The 22,543-nt window shown below is 40.0% G+C and overlaps 1 protein-coding gene across 1 annotated transcript in view; it reads left to right on the forward strand.

Moving 5' to 3' along the window:
- Positions 1-471: 471 nt before the first annotated feature.
- Hdac9 (histone deacetylase 9) overlaps positions 472-22,543 on the forward strand; it is a 474,463-nt gene continuing 452,391 nt past the window's right edge. Inside the window, exon 1 of the mRNA XM_057782117.1 lies at positions 472-523. Coding sequence (XP_057638100.1) covers positions 475-523 — 49 coding nt within the window. The 5' untranslated portion in view covers positions 472-474. The remainder of the gene's footprint in view (positions 524-22,543) is intronic.

Raw genomic sequence — 22,543 nt, forward strand, 5'->3', positions numbered from 1 at the left:
GGGGACTAATGGTTCAAAAAAGCCCGCTACTCCCCAGTGTGCCCAATTATTATAGGTTGTAACTTCCATTAGAATGCAGGATTCATGAGAACAGCCATCTTGTCTCTGCTTTGTCCCACATATAGAACAGTTTGTACTGGGTGTCCAAATGTAGAAATGAGTAAGTTAAAGCTACTTGACAATATCCTAATCATCTTTGATGTACAACTGTTTTGAGAGGCAGACAAGCCCGTCTGTCTTGAACTATAGAAAGACGGGAAGATTTTATGAAGCACGATTAATAAAAGCTCAGGGTCAGAAATTGGGGTCCAAAAAGCAAAACAGCCAGCCACTGGTTCTTACCTTGACCTCAATCTGAAAATGGCAATCCTGCCTCCAGAAGTCTCAGGACACTGTGTCTGAGAGCTGTCTTGCCCCGTCTTATATTCCTCTCTAGGGCTGGGATCAAAGGTGTGAACCACTGGGATTAAAGGCATGCACCATCCAGTTTCTATGGCAACTAAAGTGGCTACTGGGATTAAAGGTATGTGTCATTGGGCTACCAGGATTAAATGTGTATGTCATTATGGCTACTGAAATTAAAGGTGTCTGTAAGGCTGACTAATGGGACTGTTTTACTTTCAGATCTTTGGGTAAGCTTTAGTAATTAAAATATAATTGAAATGCCACTACAATCATATATATGTGTGTGTATGTGTGTGTGTGTATATATATATGAGCTGACTTCTTATACCCCTCTGTCCAAGGTCATAAGGTATACAGTTAAGTTATAGGCACTTAGGACTCTGATCCTCCCTCTTAGGACTGTTTTCATTGTTTCCTAAGTTTTCCCACACTATAAGGATATCATTGGCTTCCAGGAATTCTTTTATTCCCTTCAGTGGGAAAGTGAGACAGTGTCTTCAATACATAGCCCTGGCTGGCTTGGAAGTCACAGTTTAGCCAAGGCTGAACATGAGCTCACAGAGGTCTGCCTGCCTCTGCCTCCCAAGTGCTGGGGTTTAAAGTGTGCCACACAACCCACAGTTTTCTTGGTTTCTTCAGTGACCCATTCATCTTGCTTAATGACTTTGTTATGTTCTTGCATTTTTCTTGTTATTGATTTATAGTGTTATTTCTGTTGTGACTCTAGGATATAAGAACTTATTTCAATTTTTCTATATTGGCTAAGATTAGCTTTGTGTTTATGTATGATCTATTTCTGAATAAACTCCATGGAGTGATGAGAATAATGTGTCAACTGTCGCTTTTGGAAGGAATGCTGTCCTAGGTCCATTTGATCTATGATGTTGTGTAATCGAGCAAGAACAAAGCTTAGCAGTCAGTACCTGTGCCATTTTGGGGAGCTAAGATAATGGGGATTTGCTGAGTCTCAGAAACAAATGCGGAGGGGATCTCTAGCACTGCTTGACTCCAATTCAAAGAAAGATGTTGGACTCCGCAGCTGCATTTATAGTCATTCTGTCATGGATTCATTCTCAGTATCCGTGCTAGCCTGCTTATAGGGCTGAGCAGAGGACTCCCGAGGCTCGAGTGGGGTCACACTGCCCGATGTGATGAAGCCATAATGTAGACACACCTCTAACATTAACATAGGCAGAGGTGACTTTTGATTGTCCTTTTAGAACAGCTGACATTTTTATTTTTCTAGGTTGCCCATCTCTATCTACACACCAGTCTTAAAGTATCTCAGTAAGATGATCTTTCTTCTCTAAGCAGTGTGCATTACAGCCCAAGTGTGCATCTGCATAGACATAGGCCATGGACCACGTTTCTCAGCGTGGATGGCAAAATCCATGCCATATTTTAAGTCGTTAAATAGACTCTAACAGTATAATTGGTAATATTTTGACAAGGTTAAAGTTAGATATAAAAGACCTGTGGAATTGTCTTCCACAACGTGGACTTTATCTTTGCCCCAACATTTCTTCTTGGAGCATGCTTTATTATTGACCTGCATTTGGCTTACTTCTCACTAATTTAAGCCTCATTTGAATTTTTTCTTGAAGTTTTATGCTGCTGGATCAGCTTAGTGATGGAATGTTATTAAAAGCTCATAAAATATCTCAGCATCCAAACATCTCTTGCTGTAGATGCTAAGACAATGGTTCTCAACCCATAGCTCACGACCCCATGGAGTTGTATATTAAATATTTTTATTATGATTCATAACAGTGCCAAATGCAGTTATGAAGTATCAATAAAATAATAAACTAGTTTTAGGGTTAGTGGTCACCACCACATGAGAAACTGTATTAAAGAGTCACAGTGTTAGGAAGGTTCACAACCACTGCCTTGCAAGGAGCTTTCTTCGGTAGAGCTGTGCACACTAAGGCTCCTGTGCACCTTTATGGTGTTCATGCACCTTTCACAGTGTGGAAATCAAGTCATTAGTTCTTATCTTGTCAGGACTCTGTATTCTGCCATTCTCATCGCTGTTACCAAGGACCATCCATTAAGAAATGGAAGGAGGAAATGGCACCATGGAATGCCTCCCTAGCTGGCTCCTTCTGTTTTCTTGTGTGCCCATCCACGAATATTCTGTGAATTTGCTTCACCAAATCAGACTAAAAGCTAACAATGTAATACAGCAAAGCATTGTTGGCTAAACGTAGCAGAACCTTAATGGTTCACTGTAGGTATTGGATATATAGGTTCTTTGTCCTACTATTGAGTCATCTAATGTTTTAAGTTAGGTAACAGAATCAAAGACCGTCTAAGGGAGCCTGACATCTGACTTACCACCCGGGTATTTTCTGCAGCTGCCCCTGGGCTTCCCTTTGTCCCTGGGAGACTCATGTCAATGCAACCCCTCAGGGTTTTCTTCTCCACCTGATGAAATCAAAGACGTGGAGAAAGGAGGTGGAAGCCACAAAGTTTATGTCTGATTTTTTAATGCATGAAAATGTATCCAGGGGAAACATTTTAAAACCATTTATTTTTAATATATTCCTTTATTTGTATATCTTATTATATTAGAACTATCATTTCTTCCTTTGGGGAGTAGGGCAGATTCATTACCACATTTTTAATAAAACTTAACATTGCTAGATAATATAAAGGCATGTTTGAGATAGATAATGATTATTTTATGTGTTTATCTCAAACTGAATAATTCATATTCTTTGTTTTCACGATATTAGGGGACTCCTTAATAAAGGCAGTGGTAAAAGCCCAAACTTTAAAGGAACAATAGCAGTGTAATTGAAAATTACCTATGGAGGCAGTCTCAAATACAGAGAAGGGGAAAAGTAAATCAAGAACTGCTCAGAAGAAGGGCAGAGGGTGTGTGTGGGTTGACCAGAAGAGGAAAGGGGAAGAAGAGGGGAAAGAAGAGGGGATGAGAAGGATAGAGGAGGGATAAAGTGAGGAAGGGAGGGGTGAGAAGAAGGAAGAGAGGCCCAGAAGACACGAGGTGAGGGTGTGGACTATGGGACTATATTATATGACCCAAGACAGTCACTGTGCTCAGAGTTTAAAGTACTCCGTCATGGGCCATGGGGATTTTGCTGTGCATTTTCCAGCATGCAGGGTGCACATGGTACGAGCAGGGCTCAAAGAGAGCTCTTTTCCAACAGAACTAGGAAGGAAAGGGAAGTTCTATGGCCAGGCCTGTCAAACACAGAGATTGTTGCTTTAGCTAAAATCTCAGAAAGCAGGAGAGCTCCATTACATGCCCTTCCCATAAACTCACCTATGGCACGTGCCGTGACTTCAAAGGGTTCCTTGAAGTGGTGAGAACCTCGGTGGAATGAGTGAACATGATTTCCAGGGCCCTGTGTCCTGAAGATGTCTCCATTGTCTCTTTGTTTGTTTTGATATTAAAATATAGTTACATAACCCCTCTTTCTTTTCCTCCCTGCAATCCTTCTGATGTAACCCCTTGTTCTCGCTCTCACTCATGACCTCAGTTTCTGTCATATTTTTCTGAGGATTTAAGAGACAAGCATACAGAGGAAGCCGAGCTTCATAGAAGGCTGCTTCGCTGTTGCAGTTGGGTGCGGATTTGCTTCTCTGTCTTGGAGATACCCCGCCCTTCTTGTCAGAGTTCACTGCTGAGGGAGCCAGTCTGTCCTGCAGCCCCAGCAGTGTGAACATGATGTCACGACAGTGACTCCGTGCCCCATGGAGATGCTTTTTTCTTGTCTTCTGATTTCGCTAACACTCCAGCCTTTTACCCCGTCCATGGGCATGCAGCTGCATAGTTACACATCACGTCTCCAAAACGAATTAGTTTATTTTTAAAACAGCTAATTGCCTGAGTGGAGTCATGTTTTACCAGAAGCACAAAGACGCTTTGTTCACGGCAGAGAAATTTTCTTCTGGAATGACTATTAGGCTAGAACTTCGGCGAATGTCAACTGTAAACAGCCAAATACCAGCAAAACCAACTAGAGTAGCTCATATACCAGGGAATCCCAGCAATCTCAGCATTATTGACTGGAACATGTAGCTCTGTGTGACCTTAAAATTAAAATGACATATTTAGCATATTTAGGAATGTCCTATTGCACAATGGCGAGTATTTGGGCCATTTTTACTGTGTATTTTCTATAGCTCAGTTTAGATAATTTCCCTCGAAACCTAATTATGTATTTACAAGTCAAAGCTCTTGTTATGTGTTTGGTCTCCTTTAGTCAGCACAGTTCTTGGACTAAGACTTCTTTCTAGGCCTGAGCTTTGACATTTTGATTTTGGATGTTGTCTTGGTATGCTTTCTCATGCTGTAACCCAACATTGATGATTGGATAATTTAAAAATGGCGCTCAGGAGATGGAGGCAGTCAGATATCTGTGAGTTCATGGCCAGCCTGGTTTATAAAGAGAGTTCCAGTGCCCCTAGAGCTACACAGAGAAACCCTGTCTCAAAAATTAAAAACAAAACATAACAAAAAACAGTAAGCATTTATTTGACTCTCAGCTCCAGAGCCCAAGTCCAAAAACTAAATGCTGGCATCTGTCACCTTTGTCCTGTCTCATAAAATGACAATGAGGACAGAGACAATTCAGACATCAGGCTGAGCTCCCCCTTATCAGGAACCTATTATCATGACAGCTAACCACTGCCCCATAAAACTACCCATTCTTTGGGGACAGTAGAGCCCGAATGGCACTTGAAGTAAATCCCATCTTCAGAGGTCTTACTGTTTTAACAACAAATATCAATATGACTTTTAACATGTTGACGGTTAGACAGCTTTCAAACCATGCCTATTCTATCTTTGTAAAAATGGGAGGTGTGATATCTAAGCAATACACTTGGCTTAGATATCACGGGTAATGAGTGACTTCAGCTATTCCCTGTTAGGCAGCTTTGCCTTCTCCAGTTAATATCAGAAATTCCCAGAAAGACTGAGTCAAACCAAATGTAAGTTGAATGCTCATAATGAAAAGTATTGCTTTTGGGGGCCAGTTCATGGCCTCTGAGCACAGATGCAGATTAGAATGAGCATCAATTTGCTTCATAGCCATGCTAGTTAGTTAGATGGTTTTTTAAAATTCCGTAGTACGAGGCTAAGATAGCTGATAAATATGTCTCCAGGAACTCTGATGTGACATTACCACCACAAATAAACTCAAATGTCACCCCTTGATTACATTTTTAAACTTTGTTGCATTTCTCAGTGGCAAATATAACCGCTGGATTTTAGTCGTTGGTGAATGTCTGTCAGTATGGAAGCACTGGTGGGGACCACAGTGAGGCTCATTGGAAACCCTCCACTCTCTCCTCTCCCCAGCGTTTCTCCTGGTCATCCTAGCAATAGTCTCTTTTGTTTTATTTTTTTCTCTGACCGCACAGATGTTAAAAACCATAGTGTAGTGTCATGAGCACTTAAGCACTGACTCCAACTTCATGAGCTAAATTGTATTATTTGTAAAGTTTTGTTTTTCGAGTTTAGTTCTAGAAGAACTCATACGTCATGCCAATTGGGTATTAAAGGGTCACCTAATGAGTCCCTGGGAAGCAGCACGCTGCTTCTGAAAATGCAAATTCTAGTTTCTAGTTCCGGGAGCTTTCCTGTCTCTGCAACAGCACACTCTCCCTGCAGTGGAACGCAGCTGGCACTAACAAAGCACACCTTGCGTGCTGTCCTTTTCCTGGCTTCAAGCTAAGCAACATGCCATGGATGGGCCTTGCATTTAATAGATCAGTCTCCATAATTATGCCACAACCAAGTAAAACTAATCTGATTCCTAGTGCATCATTTTTCACTTCAGTTAGTCCTGAGGATGAAGAAAGGAAGTGCAGGTCGTCTCCAAGACCTAACTGGACCCTAAAGAACTGTCAGATTCATAATGACAGTGAAGAGCTTAAAGGCCTCCCAGTTGTGTCCAAGATCCAGAGTGTTAATATTTCCAAGCCAAGGCAGATAGAGAAGGCAGTTAGGGGTATGTGTGTGAGCATGTGTGGTGTGTGTGTGTGTAACATAATTATATACTTAGTAAGATGTATCTGTTTATTTATGTCACAACCCAGCAAAATGTTGACAGATTTTTAACTGAAATGGGAGAATTGGGTAAATTCAGTCCAAATTGTGTCTCTGGAAACAAAATTGTTCTTTATTAGTAAAATATATTTTTAAAACTTAAAGTATTTTAAGGTAGTCTCAAACTTCATTTTGGGTCACATTTCCTAGAATGTCTGAGCCTTTGGAACTTTAAACAGGTGAAGAGCTTCCTGCCTGACATGTTATATAAGTCACGTCTCGGAATTCATTTTTGTATCAATTTGTAAGTGTTCCATTATTTGAACATTATGTGCATTGCATGTATTTGCAGAAATCAAGAAGCCTTTAGAGAATCCATAGATTTCCTTTGATCTAATAGTAGCCCTGCACCAGCTCTCGCTACTTTTTGGTCCACATGCTGGTACAGTTAGTTTGTATCTTACAGTCATTACAGTACAGTTAGTTTGTATCTTACAGTCGTTACGGTACAGTTAGTTTGTATCTTACAGTCGTTACGGTGCAGTTTGTATCTTACAGTCGTTATGGTACAGTTAGTTTGTATCTTACAGCTGTTATGGTACAGTTAGTTTGTATCTTACAGTTGTTACGGTACAGTTAGTTTGTATCTTACAGTCGTTACAGTACAGTTAGTTTGTATCTTACAGTCGTTATGGTACAGTTCAGTTTGTATCTTACAGCCGTTACGGTACAGTTAGTTTGTATCTTACAGTGGTTATGGTACAGTTCAGTTTGTATCTTACAGTCGTTACGGTACAGTTAGTTTGTATCTTACAGTCGTTACAGTTCAGTTTGTGTCTTACAGTCGTTACAGTACAGTTAGTTTGTATCTTACAGTCGCTACAGTACAGTTAGTTTGTATCTTACAGTCGTTCCAGCACAGTTAGTTTGTACCTTACAGTCCTTCCGGCATGACTGTGGCTGAGTTTTGCAGATTCCACTTTTGACACCAGAGCACAAAGATCAGTCCATACTCTAATTGCCTGAGGGCTATAAACAGACATGAAGCATTTCTTAAAGCGGTAATCATCTTTAGAAAAGAAACTGTGCTTCTAAGTGCAATTTCTACATTTACTAATTCTGTGCAGCATTATTGAGATGATGAGGCGCTCATTAGTACGTTCCTTTTATGTTACATCACTTCATTTTAAAGTCAACTTTTATTTCAAGTTCCATAGTAATTTTTCATTGTTGGTAGCAGAATCACAATAAGAAAGTCTTGAAAAGAATACATTTAGTTTAAATTAAGCCAAAAAAGAAAAGAGGAAGGTGAACTTAGCCAGGACTCAATTTAGGATTTTACCCAGAATATTTAGCTGTCTTAGAAAATGCAAAATGCTGCCACTTCAAAGAGAAATTTCTCGAGAAGAGCCAGCATTTGTACAAAGCGTTTAAAAGACCCTATTAGTCAACATTTGAACAAATGCGTGGTACCATATCATTACTCTCAACTTTTGCTTCCCCGTGCATATAAAATGGGATCTCATTTTGACTGAATTCTTTTGTCTCTTAAAGACTAGTGTGCTTGAACGTTTTTGAAGCGTGGGGTAGATACGGCAGTTTTACTCAGATATTCTGATCACTTTGAAACTGCCTGTATTGTGTTCAGTGTCCTTGCAAACATTATTTTTAATATTTATTCTCAATGTTAATTGTTGACTGAACACATGCACCATTAAAAATTTCCTCATAATTTGTTATTGGTTATTTTTTTTCTTTTCAAAGATGTCTTTACATCAAATTATATGCTTATATCATCTTTACCAATCTATTCTCTGATGAATGATGTACTATGGCCTTCAAAACCATTCCAGGATATAAGTTTACTTCTCTATACTTTCCCCACTAAAACTTTTGAAATTTGTTCTTTAGATATAATTATTTGATCTATATTCATATTGATATTTTGACTATAGATGTAGTTTAGGACAGAGTGAATTTTATGGAGACCCTATCATATGACTCTTCATAATGAGCCCCGCACGCTGATAAGATGGTTCAGTCATACATCTGTGTGTCTGTGTATGTTTAGGTATGTTCTGTCATACATCTGTGTGTCTGCGTATGTTTAGGTATGTTCTGTCATACATCTGTGTGTCTGCGTATGTTTAGGTATGTTCTATCATACATCTGTGTGTCTTGTATGTTTAGGTATGTTCTGTCATACACATGTGTGTCTTGTATGTTTAGTATGTTTGTCATACATCTGTGTGTCTGTGTATGTTTAGTATGTTCTGTCATACATCTGTGTGTCTGTGTATGTTTAGGTATGCTTGCAGAGTTTTTTTTTTTGTCTCCTTGCCTTCTCACCTATGTGTTTCTGAGTCAGAACACCTTTTCTGTATCTAGAACTTCACAAAAAAACTCCTGAAATCTGAGCATTTCCAAACTGTCTTGACTTTTCTTGGCAATTTCCTGTTCTGTACAATATTTTTGATTTGGTTGTCAAGGTAAGGAAAATAGTAATATTCAGTATTTATTTATTTTTTTATCCAGAGACTAAATTTTAATATTTTCTTTCTTTTTGACTTCTTCAATGGGGGAGGACCCTCAATTTAACCATCTCTCAGTTATCTTTATCAATATTTTAATATTCTATACCATGGTAAAGTCTTTATTATATAGCATTGACATGTGAAAGCAGGACATGTGTGTCAACATTCAGTTACCCTAGAGTCAAGCAAGGCTTGTGGAGATAAAATCTGCTAACTTTAGCTTCTCTTTTTCTTTGTTTTATGAATTCATCTCTGATGTTTTTTCCTGGAAGAGTGCCTGTTTCCAGAAGCATGCTCTCCTTTTTGCTATTTTCCCTCCTTTATTGATGACTGAGATTTTCTGATTTTGTCTGAAGTAAAAACATATTGAGTTGGAATAGGTTTAAAGCATATTAATTAAGTAGCTACTGTAGATAGTCCTCGGCTCATGATAGTCTGACTTATGATTTTGCTTCATGAGGGTGTGAACTTAGTATGTGTTTAATAAAAAGTATACTTTGAACTTTGAAAACTTATCCTTTCATGGCCTAGCAATAAGTGTAAGATCCTTTCACAGTTTTCAGCAGCCTCAGAGACTCCCAGGTCCCGACTAGTCACGTGACTGCAAAGGTATCAGACCAATGCTCTGCAGTGCATTTAACAGCAGCTCAGTAGATTAGTGAGTAAATGCACTTCTCACATCAATATCTCCAATTTACGGTGGGTTTACCAGGATGGAAGCCGTCCAAGGCAGTAACATCTGTACTTACAGATCAGTGCCATGCAGCAAAGGTCATCAAGCGATGCTAGCACTAATGATTGCTATGGCCAAAAGCAGTGAAGGTCACATCCCAGGTGAGAAGATTATCGTCAGAGTCAGGGCCACATCCTCAGCTTTCTCCTGGATGCACACACCCTGTTTCTAACACAGAAGAAGTGGAAATTCAAATGTAATCAGAGTCAATAGGATGGACAGTTCTGTATCCAGGCAACCTGATCACCAGGAAGAAGCTTCAACTTTCTCTGGCTCCTTCCATTAACTCCTGATTCACTGGACATTTTCTGGGGAAGGATGGGTGCACTGGTCAGAAAGATGGATGTTTATGGGCTGAGCTGGAGGAAGACTCTAATGGTATGGTGAGAAGACCAAACACCCGCCATTTGTCCCAGCGAGGGAAGGAGGGGAACAAATGAAGGAAGTCTTCAGAAATTTAGTCCACTTTGCTAAAACATATTCTCTGTAGCAAACATTAAATCAATTGCTATTGTTGAATGGGGAATCAAAGTGGTATAAGTTAATGTTGGTTCATATGATGCTTTGAAAAACAGAATAATAAAAATATAGTAACAACTTTCAGTAATAATGGGAAAGAAGAGACCCTTAATTGTGTTGCCACATTGCCAGCAGGAACTAGTTAGAGTACATTCGATAAACTAGAGCCCAGCGCCTTCACCTCGTGCCCTCTCACAGTGAGGCCAGCCCCTGTCCTGCAGAGCCAGGCTCCCTCATGGCCTCTCTGCTCTCATGTGTGCTCTGCATTGCTCAGCGCATTAACTCAGCACGGCAGCCTCTGGCCAAGCTGAATTACTGATGCTGAGTTTGAACCAAATGTGTGCAGTAGGCTAGGGATGACGAAAAGTAACTTATGTCTCTAACTAAGAGGCTGTAAATATTAATAATGGCGCTGCCATGGTTATTGTGTTGATGGAACTGGTATGGCTACAAAGTAATGTAGATTTTGAACAGTGTGTTAGCTACTCCATGGTCCTGTGTTATCCATGTACAAATTTAGCCACCTTTGAATTTCAACTAGAATATGATTATTGTTAGAGCTGTATACATTATTACGGGTCTATCCTCTCCTTCATGGTGCTCGTAATAATGAACTTGAAATGCTTAGGTCTCACTTTGGGGATGCAAAACATAGTTCAACTGCAGTAAACTATTGAATAGCGTGGACAAGTTTTATAATGGAAACTTGGCTTGGTTTGAAGAGCAGTCTTGGTCTTCCGTAACCTAGATGTGTCCTTCGGTGCTTTGTATGATACCTAGAAGTTCCTTGTGAACTCAAGTGCTTGAAGAGATGATTAAAAAACATTTTCTATGAGTTACTAAATCATGAGATAGCTGGTATTCCTGGGTAGTTAGAGAAAATAAAGTGACCGATGACACAGAATGAGCCCGGCACAACGCTTTGATTCCCACCTCACTGAGGAGCCAGTGTTCCTTGCGTGGTTTGAAAGCTGGAGCTGTGCACACAAGAGTCACACTACTCCATGGTGTGTGCATGGGACATTTGTTAAAGCTAGAGCTGTGCACACAAGAGTCACACTACTCCATGGTGTGTGCAGAAGAAAGGCTAATTATTTGCTCTTTAAACCAGATTTTCCTTACAGCGTTGGTCAAGGTAACTTTCATTACTGCTGCAATCTTTCTAGTATAAAAATTAGGAAAACATTGAATTAGGCATTGAATGGATGCTACAGAGAAAAGCAAAACAAGAAGGATACAACTGTATGCAAGAAAAAGAGCTCACCTTCAATCCCTGTGTTGAAAACCCAAGCTACACCCTGTCAGTGATGGCGTGCAAATGAATGTAAGGACAAAACAGTGATTGCTAAATGAGAGAGATTAATAACGGAAAGAGGCATTTCAAAAGTGTTGCTATACATTCAGGATAAAGTGACTCGAAGGAGCTAAGGAAGATGAGAGCTGGCTTAGAAGAAAAGGAAAAGGTGAACACACAAAGGCCACTGAGAGCCTTCCCCAGGAGTGTGTGTGGTGCTGGCTGAGTTCTGACGATTACTTAAGAATGTGTCTCCCAGCGTCCCTGTTGCTCTCATCACCATCCGGGAGATGGATGTGCTTGGAATTGTGGACAACCATTATGTCAGAGTGGCTGCCTCTCTGTGTCTTCCCATAGGAAGAAGCTTAACGCTGGAAAATTTAAAACTGATTCTGGAAACACATAGCATTTTCTAGGACGCAGGGAATATATGAATATAAGCATTTTCATAAGTCAAGCAGATTCTGTCTTTAGAGCTCAAATCTTTGGGGATATATTCTACATTGATAACTCTGTGAAGGTTTATAGTGATCAGATTTTTGTTCTCTGAAAATCAAGTACAATGTTTGCCTCTGTGTGTGTGTGTGTCTGTGTGTATATTGTCAGAACAGATTCAAGGATTTGTGTATCTCCTTAATATTGATTCTCCCAGTTAGCTGATTTGAATTATATGTTTTTTTTTTTTTTTTTTTTTTTTTTTTTTTTTCTTTTAAACACTGCTTGGCCCATTTCTGTTCATGTATGTAGCACCCTAAGGTGCGCTTACCGGGAAGATTCTAGCCTACGTCCATCCTGGGTCAGAGCTTCATCGTGTCTGCTCTGGAGAGGAGAGCATGGCGTCTGTCTCTCAGAGGAGCTGCCCTGCATCTGAGCTCACCTCCTCTTCCTCCCAGCATTCTATTCTGTCTACTCCACCCACCTAAGGGGTAGCCTATCAAATGGGCCAAGGCAGTTTGTTTATTGACAAATGACCTTCCTCCATCATTTCCCTTTTTTCTGTTTAAACAAAAAAAAAAAAAAGGGAAGGCTTTAACTTTAACATAGCAAAATTACATATAACAAAACAGTTATCAAGTAAAAATTACAATATTTACATCTATTTTATCTTTATCATAACTAAGGAAAACTATAACTATCTATCTATTATTCAACTCCATCAAAGACTCCAGAAGAATACAATATTACCTAAGCAAACAAAAAGTAAGCAACTTCTAAACTCTAGAAATGACAGAGACATCTCACTGCCTGGACAGTCACCCAAAGTTCCTCTGTACCGTTGGGGCATCCATCTTCGGCCTAAAGGTCCATAGTATCCAGAGACGTTTCCATGAAGCAGGAAATTTAAAGGCAGTTCAGTCACTATCTGCTGTGTCCTGCAGAATGTCTCGCAGACTCTTTCATGAATCAGGAACCCCGAAAGATCATCTCACCTTTAGGCAAGTTCAGCAGTCCTCTCTCTGCGGGTTCTTTGTGTCCAGTTTATAAAATAGTCCAGGCAAGAGCAGTTTCTTGCCCAAATGGTTATCAAACTCCATAAGGATCCTCTTCGATGCCCATCTTCTTCTTGAAGTAGATTGGTGCTGCCAGGAGCAGAGTGTCTCATTGTCATGAAAAACCCTAAGTTATTAAAGCACTTAAAATGCCATATTTTATAATCTTTGAAAGATATGAAGAATGTCTATCTAAAATATAAGCATGCACATCTAGAAAATCTAACATGACTACAAACTTGACTATTATTGATAATTATCCATTAGCAACCTATATACATCACATTTTTAAGTGAACTACACAATCACAATACCTTAATCAATATCAGAAATACATATACATATAATAAAATTGACCTTAAATTAATATCAGTAAACCAAGATTCATATCAATGCAAATTATTCACATCTATATTATCTCCCCCTTTAAATGTAAAAGAACATTTATAAACAATATATGGGAACATGGGCGCAGTTTTTTCTCTCCAAACTGCTTCCTGCTGAATGGGGGCGCTGTTAATCAGGTCTTTCATGGTATAACCTGTGTGCTAGGTTCCTCTCAGTCGGCAGTTGAGCAAAGTAATTTTTTGAAGGTGTTCACAGCAACCCTTCAGGAGGACGTGGTCTATCATACCATATTGGGATCGAAGAAGCAATCCAAAGAGTCTCATCCTCTGTGAAAACAAAAGAAGAAACTCTTTTCCAAAGTATCATATCCTTAGATCCAAATTCTGAAGTCAAGGTATTTTGAAAATATCTATCTTGGATTAATTCAGCAGCATTTATAAACAAATATCTTTTAGCATCTGTTGCTCCTTCCTCAGCATTAAAACAATTCAAAGAGAGCATAATAGCATACAGTATCAAGATTTTCTGTGTACTTTCCATCTTTGTGTGGCTTTATTTTAACTCTATTTTGTTTATTTTTACTTTTGTTTTATATTTTCTGTATATCTTTGTCCTGGAATAACTCTTTAGACCAGGCTGTCCTTGAACTCTCAGAGATCTGTCTGTCTCTGCCTCCCAGGCATTGGGATTAAAGGCATGTGCTACCACACCTTGAAGTCACAGAGGTCAATCTCCCTCTGTCTCCTAAGTGTTGGGATTAAAGGTGTGTACTACCACACCCAACTGCTTTCTTCCTTATTTTTTTTAAGAACTTTTAGCCTGCATATACTTTTAACACACTGTAAATCATTTAAAGTTTTCTTTGTCTTTGAATCTCTCTTTACTGTATCTCTCTCTTTTTCTGACCACACGAGCCTTTAAATTACTGAGCAATATGGGTAGGATTAAAGCCGTGGCTTTGCCAGATAAATCCAGGCCATTCCTTAGCTTTCCAGCCTCATGGCGGAGGTACCGGCTGTAGCCATGTTTACCACCACAACTCTGTGGCGTTTCAAGGTCCTTGCCAGCAAACAAGCTGCAATACTATATCCACAGACAACACTCAAGTCCTCTCTCTGTAGTTGGCCCTCCTGCCTCAAACAGTCAGAGTTTGCCCTGGCAGGATGGACCAGAATGCCAGAGTTTTAAAACAGCACAACTTTTTTCCTGCTACGTCTGAAAACAAATAAGTATGCAGTCAGCTTTTATCAATACCTTTTAAGTGTTTCGTGGCAGGACCTCTTAATGAGCTGCAGGGTTCTGCAGCTGAAGCTGAGTCAGGAAGCCTCTCTTAGATGAGAGCGCTTGCTTGCCTCTAGCAGGCAGAGCAGACCCGAGAAATTGTTGCTACCAAGGAAACATGCTTTACTCTATTCTTTCCCAAGCTTTCTCAGGCTTTCTGTGGATGCAGTTATCCACATGGGCGCCATCTGTAGTAGGGGCTGCGGGCCTCTTCCCACAGCCCAGCTCATGGTTGCCTGGCTAGCTTATGCCCCAAAATAATGACACACAAACTCTATTCTTTTAAACACTGCTTGGCCCATTTCTGTTCATGTATGTAGCACCCTAAGGTGCGCTTACCGGGAAGATTCTAGCCTACGTCCATCCTGGGTCAGAGCTTCATCGTGTCTGCTCTGGAGAGGAGAGCATGGCGTCTGTCTCTCAGAGGAGCTGCCCTGCATCTCGAATTATATGTTTTTGAATGTCTGGAGACCAATATGTCCTATTTCATGACTCTGTCTCCCCTCTCTCTCCCTCTGAAATGTTAAAATGACTTAGGATTAATTTGCATATAGGTAAATGAGTACTTTAGTTTTTCCCCATATTAACAATATGGTTGTATACTAGACTGTGAAAACCAAAGTCAGCCATTAGTCAGATGTAGGATGGTCATAGGTTCTCATTTCTCAGCATCCATATTGATCTAAATTTTAATTGTTTTCATGTAATGTAGGGTATTTGATTTCTCTTACTCTCAGTGGAACGCATATTTAAACAAAATCAAGTCCCTGAGGTTTCTTAATGTTGTGTTCTGCCAGTGGTTTTATTCTGCTTATACATGGGATGACTTGATTTAGGACTGTAGACTCTTAAATGGTTAGCATTCAGAATCTTAAACCCATGGTGGCACACACCTGTAGTCCCAGGTACTCGGGAGCCCGAGACAGGAGGATCATTTGAGTCCAGGGCTTCTGGGCTGTAGAGTGCTATACCGGTCGGTGTCCACAGTACGCTCGGCATCACAGGACTGTAGAGTCCAGGGCTTCTGGGCTGTAGAGCGCTATGCCTCGGGTCCACAGTACGCTCGGCATCACAAGACCGTAGGGTCTCAAACAGTTGGCAGTCCAAATCTTAACTGTTTCATTTTAGTTTAGTTTTGTTGTTGTTTTTGTTTAGTTCTGTTTTTTTTACTAGGCTCAAGGTTTCTCGAGCAACTACACCGATAGGTATAATTTAGGTAATGAGCAAGTAGTAAATTTTAGTCTATTAAGGTTTGAAATTTAACGTAATCAAATTTGATTGAGGGGGTGAGTATAAAGATAAACATTTTATCCCTCCCTCATTGAAGAGGGATTTTTGAAACAGATGGAGACTGTTACAGAGAACCACAGTTGGTCAAAATGCAAGAACAACAGACCATGGGGTGCTCAGCCCCGCAGATACATCTACAATATGGGTGCTCAGCCCCGCAGATACATCTACAATAAAACCTCTCTACCTAAGATCCCCCCCGGTAAAAGTCACAGAAGGGGGTGTGAAGAGCCAGAGGACCAGGAGGCTTGCTGCTTGCTAGTGTCTTCTAGACATGACAGGAACGCTGTCCCCATCATGTTTCAAAATGTGACTGGCTAAGCAGACTGCCCTAGTTGGCAGGCCAGCATGATAGGGGGAGTTCAGAAGACTCCAAACTCGATGAACTATAGACACAATGAGCAGATGCTGGGGGAGAAAAAAACCTCAGTTTTCTGCAGAGACAAGCTCCTGATAGGTTATCCAGTCCCAAGTGGTCAGCTCTAAACACATGTACTGGGAGCAACATTAAAAGGATTCAGTAAGGTCTGTGTGTAAAGCAATAATTAGAAGGGAGCTCACGAATTCGAGAGGGAGTTAGGGTACGCAGGTGGAGTTAGAGTGGGGGAGGGAAGGGTAGAAATTGAAGTTAATACAGTACAAATGTGAAATATTGAGGATATGAAATTCTCAGTAAACTGAGAAACATTTAAAAGGAAACACAATGCCAACAGCTCCTTGACTGAGCTTGTCCCCTTTGACTGAAAACAGCACCGCTGAGAATCCCCTGCAGGTGTGGCCCAAATAAAAAGACAACAGTTTCTCGTTCCTTAGAAACCAGATTGCTACAACTTCAGGTGAACTGGCTAATGTTAGCATATTGATTTTTAAATTGTGTCCCTGCTGTCTGGGATAAAACAAATATTAGCTGGGCCAACGCATTGTGTACTGAGATATCCCCGGGTTGTGATTACATGGCAAACACGGATGTAATTCAGTGTCCCCCGTGGGAGTTCTCGTCTGCACCAGTATAGTTGCCAGTCTCTCTTGCTCATCCACATGTCAGGTCAGCTTTACAAGGACGCCTAGCGCACAACCTCGTGAATAGCTGGGACAGCACCTTGATGTGTACTTGAAGCCCGCTCGGAAGCCCGGAAGTGATGCCAACACTGAAGGTCTCCGCACTCTCTGGACTTGGTGTTTATTCTCCTATAGGAAAGCAAGGAAATCAGAGATCTTCAGATTCTGCTTTGTGATAGTGCAAGCTGACCTTAGAAACAGAACTAATGAAGGACCCCTGTCATACAGCGTGTTTAACTTTGTGTGTGAGTGAGTGAGTGTGAGCAGAGCAATGTGTGCATATATGTGCAGCTCTCCCCAAAGGCCAGAGGCGATGGGTCATCCTGTGTCTAGAGTTACGGGCAGTGAGTCTCCTGAATGGGTGCTAGGAACCAGAACTCATGCCCTCTGCAAGAGCAGTGTCTGCTCCTGAGCCCCGAACCATCTCTCCACCCTCAGGCAGTTCTTACCTCATCTAATGCTGTTAAAAATAAAAACGACAGTGTGCTGTTACTTTTCGCAATGGAAGGACTTGCTGGTCAGCATTTCTAAACATTAATGCTACAAACTAGCTATGAACATTCCTGTTTGTAAGATGAGCAAACTGTGACTCAGCAATGCTGAAGAATTTGTCCCAGTTGTACCTCTCATAACTGATTTACCACCAATAATAAAACATAAGTCCACTCAGAGTGTTCTCCACACAACCCATGACACAGATTGAAAAGCTTTGTAACTGTCAGGGTAGATGGGGGATAAGGTCTCAACCTTACACAGAGAACTACAGGCCACAACTAAGGAATGCTGGGAGCAGGAAAACAGGCCATCTGGGATTATACAGTCCCAAATGGTCAACTCCCAAATACCATACAAGTAACATTGTACAAACTGAGCAGATTAGGTTTAAAATATATGTCTACACATACACATATATGCATGCACAATGATTGATGGAAAATGAGGCCATGAATTTGAAAGGGAGTAAGGAAAGGTTTATGAAATGATTTGGAGGGAGGAAATGGGAAGGGAGAAGTGATGTAATCATAATCTCAAATATAAAAGTAAAAATAGAAATACATTTAAAAGGAAATAAAGGGGTTCTCATGAATCGTCTTTAGATTAATCTCTAAAGCCAAGGTTCCAACAGTTTCCTTTTTTTATATCCTTTTGATTTGAAAGATACATGAGCACATGGCCCTCTTTCAAAAGGCTTTGGCCAAGCAGGGTTCCTTTAAAGCTCAAAGTCAAGGAGATTCTACATTGGAATTCTGTTTGAGCCACATCTGTGTGTCCCCTAAAAGACCGTGATGGGAGCCAATCTGGGTGGGACAGATGCCTAGGGAGTCCTAAGAATGTAGGGAGAATTCGTTGAATCTCCAGCATTCCATTTTGTTTATTTTCAAATAAAGTTTCAATGTAGAAATGTAAATGTTTTAAATAAATCCTCTTGGATATATTTATGAGAACTATGTTTAATCTGAGGAAATTTTTAGAGTTTTGTAGAGCTTTTAATCCTCTTCTAATGGATCTGGTACTTGTTCTGAAAAGCACTGTTTGTTATAGAATCGTCACCTGGATGACACGTGATGATGGTGTTAGGTGTGGAATATGATCCTCTCTGAGGAGGTCAAAGCCATCTGAGATGAAATCCGGGAAGTGTGGTGGGAGGAGGCAATGCAGACAGTGTTGACCTAACATGTGCTGGGTGCGTGTTCTTCTCCAGTAATGTAGGAGGTTGTATAAGTGGATGCTTTGCTCTATTCTTGTCTCATTGATGTCTAGTACAAAATCATGTATGTAACTAAACTGTTTCAGATGCCTGTGATTTTGTCAGGGTTTTCTCATCCCTGATCACTCATGCCATGGAAGGCTTCACTGCAGAGAAGGTGCCAAACTATCAAGAACTGAAGTTTCTTGTTTTGTAGTTCATGAGGTGTAAGAGAAATTATTTGATCTGATAAAAAGGAAGAAATGAGCCGGGCGGTGGTGGCGCATGCCTTTAATCCCAGCACTTGGGAGGCAGAGGCAGGCGGATCTCTGGGAGTTCGAGGCCAGCCTGGTCTACAAGAGCTAGTTCCAGGACAGGAACCAAAAAAAAAAAAAAAAAAATACGGAGAAACCCTGTCTTGAAAAATTAAAAAAAAAAAAAAAAAAGGAAGAAATGATCCAGAAGTATGCAGAGAATTATCTACGGGGTGAATATGAACATCAGTTGATTAATAGGAACACAAATGATTTTTATGCAAATACAGCATAAAAACAAAAGGAGATTATATACTTATAAAATTAAAAAGGGTTCACCAAATTGGAAACGATGGAAGAGAACGTGGATTATAAGAACACTATATGACAGATCAGAAGAATGAAGGATTGGCGTAGGGAACACCAACATACTATACGTTCTGTTTTGCATCTGAAAAGAAATAGACCTTTTTGTCAAGCAATTACACTGCGGTCAGAACATGCCGTCTATAGAGTCATTTGTCTCTGCTCTCAAAATTCCATGCCTGTGATTCCTTAACTCTAAGTGACATGGCCAACAGTTAATATTTATGCTTTATGTGCCATTGCTGTAAAGGTTTTCAATCTGTCAAAAATAAGCACATTATGTTTTAGGTCCTTAGTCTTTCTTAAAATTGGGAGTTGGCAAACAACTAAAGTAAATTCTTAAGTCAGAGTTTAATCAAAACTTTAATAATAATGCTTTTTTTTTAGAGGAAACACTCTAGAATCATCATGATTTAATTTGGAGATAGGTTATGGCGTGAAGAGGTGAATGTCTGCCATAGTCAGAAATGATAAGGAAGCTGTGGATTGGATTTTTGATTTGTGCTATTCTAATATTAGCTGCAAAAAATAGGTTGCTCACAGTTCTCAACCGTAGCACTTCTCCAGACTCTATATATCACAGAATACATTTTTGGTTTTCAAAACCACACTTTATCTCTAAGCTGTGAAGTATTACAACCCAGCTACATAAGAGGCAGACTTACTCTGTAGAATTAATTTCACTTTTAACTCATACTGAACACTGAAGATCAGATGTGAGTGACACTTGCGTAGACGAGGGTCGTTATTTCCATACCCCTGTCCGTGTTAAAGCTGATGGTCCTGTTGAGTGTTTATGATGTCATAGCTACCTCGTCCATTTGGAGTTCGGTCAAAATGAGATAGATCAAGTATTTTATACTTCAAAGTAGTGTTATTCAGTAGAGATGCTCATTGATTAGAAAGAACCTTATTTGCCATGTGTCTTAGTTTTGTTTCCGCTGCTGCGATGAGACATTTAGATGAGAACATTTTAGGGAAGAGCTTCCTTAGCTCATATTCCAGGTCACAGCCCATAGTTGTAGGAGAGGCAAGGCAGGAGCTCGTCCCATCCACGGTTAAGAGCAGAGAGAAAAATGAGTGTGCGCGTGCATGTTTGTGTTTGTTCTTGGTTCTTCTGCATTCTCCCATAGTTCACGCCCCAGCCCACAGACTGGTGGTGCTGCCCATACTCACTTCACATTGCTTCAACTCAGTCACCCCATCCAAAAATCTTTGATAGGCATGTCCATGGGTCAACCATTATTATACAGTTCCTCAAATGTGTCTCTTTCCAGGTGATTCCAGATTGTATCAGGTGCGCAATCAAAACTAACCATCATGCAAATAAGATACAAGCAGTAGTTCCTGGCTAATATGTACTGGCATTTACATCCATGTCTGTGTTACATGGTCACTAATAGAAAATGGTGTTAACTTGCTTAGTTTTCTCATGCGTGGTGTTTATCTTAGAGTCAGAGAAATGATGCGTATATAAATGATACACTGTAGTAGGTGCCCTCCTTTTGAAAGGGTGAAACATTGTAATGCATTTCTGTTAAGTAGAGGTGATGAACTCAGTAGAATTCATCAAGCAAAGTAGAGTACACAAGCCAGTGATGGTTGTGTGTCTTTGAAGAGGCAGGAGGCTAACAGATTCGAGGCAAGACAAGTCTGGACTGTTTATTGAGACCCTGTTTCAAACCTCCAATTAAAATATGTCCTCCTAGCCAATGCAATTTGTAATGAGACTTTTCTAAAAACTCTGCCATTAATACAATTGTGAATTCATTATAATCCATTATTGCAAACTTGGTGTCGCAGATGCATTTTAAATTAATTTCTTTGTGCTGGTAATCTTTCAGATACCTCACAAGAAGGACACTCAAGTTCTACTAGATGATTCTAGACACATTCAGATGACCTTGGAAGAACGTGTCTTATATTTTATAGATGATAATAAGGCAAGGGGAATGAATCAGGGGAAAGTGTGATAAACCCAACTGAATTAAATTGATTATAATTACAACTATGAGTTTAGCTTTTGATTGTGATTGATTTATTGCCAAATTGATGTTTTAATAAGAAACTATGGCAAAATTGATAGCCATGAAATATTCTAAGTCATAGAACAGGTGAATTACCCCAGATCAGCCATCAGTTATTCATTGCAGTCATATTTCTTGGGTGGAAAGCTAAGTCGATCATTGTACTCAGCTGTGGTGATACCAGAGTCAAAACAGACCATCTTTTCAAGCTGTTGTATGGAGCCTCATGACCAGAGTGACCTATTCAATATTTAGCCAATTTTACAACTTTCCTTAAGAATTTCTGCAGTTTGTTGGCAACAGATCAGTAATAGCTTTTCACATATTTCATACCTTGAATTTGAGTTCCCCAGAAGCACAGAAGCACAGTTATAGCAGCAATACACGAATAGCTTTCACCCACTGAATGTCCATCAGCCAGCATTATACAATGCTCTGTAAGTTTTATAACCCTACAAGGTTTCTTGTTTAGAATCCACAGTGTTTAAATTAACAGAAAATTGAAATAAGATCTAGAGGACTTTGTTTGTTTCTATTTTAAGCCAAGGTCTGTGTATATTCCAGGCTAGCCTGGGATGTTTTTCACATAATGTCAACTTGGGGTGATCTTCCTGTCTCTGTTTCCCAAGTGCTGTCGTTCCAGATTATATGTTACTGTGCTTGGACAACGTATCAAAAGATTTCTTAAAAATTAAGCCGTGTTTGTAACTGTATCTCTTCTCAAGCTGAAAGTTCTGGGAAAGTGCAGGCTGCCATTCCCATGGACATCCGTGATCATTCGGTATCGGAGTGAATGAGTTTTGTTTGGAAAGTTAAGTTTTACTTGCTCCTTTAATTCCAGGGTTTGTATGGCCATATGGATTTACCTTCTTGTCTTGGATGTTTGGACCTGAAAACAGTAACATGTGCAACTGGAAAGCACAGAAAACATAACTCAGAATAGGCTGCTGACAGGGAAGAGAAGCACCCGACGTTCCTCACCTGAACTGGTGCTGCTGGCCTCATGTTCAGCAGCTAAGAGCTTCTTTAAAACCTTTTCCCTAGCCTTTTCATGTTGAATATTAATGACACTGCTTCTTAGTGTCTTAGCTATTTTAATTATTTTCATTTAAAAATTATTTTCTAATAATACTTGCTAAATTGATATTGCACTAAAAAGATGTTTTATCCATCCGTATTTTTAGCAGTGTAATTACTGCTTTGGGAAGATGATTGAATCTCCTTGGTCTCAAAC

The sequence above is a fragment of the Chionomys nivalis genome, chromosome 10 (assembly GCF_950005125.1).
Source record: "Chionomys nivalis chromosome 10, mChiNiv1.1, whole genome shotgun sequence".
In the NCBI taxonomy this organism is placed as follows: domain Eukaryota; kingdom Metazoa; phylum Chordata; class Mammalia; order Rodentia; family Cricetidae; genus Chionomys; species Chionomys nivalis.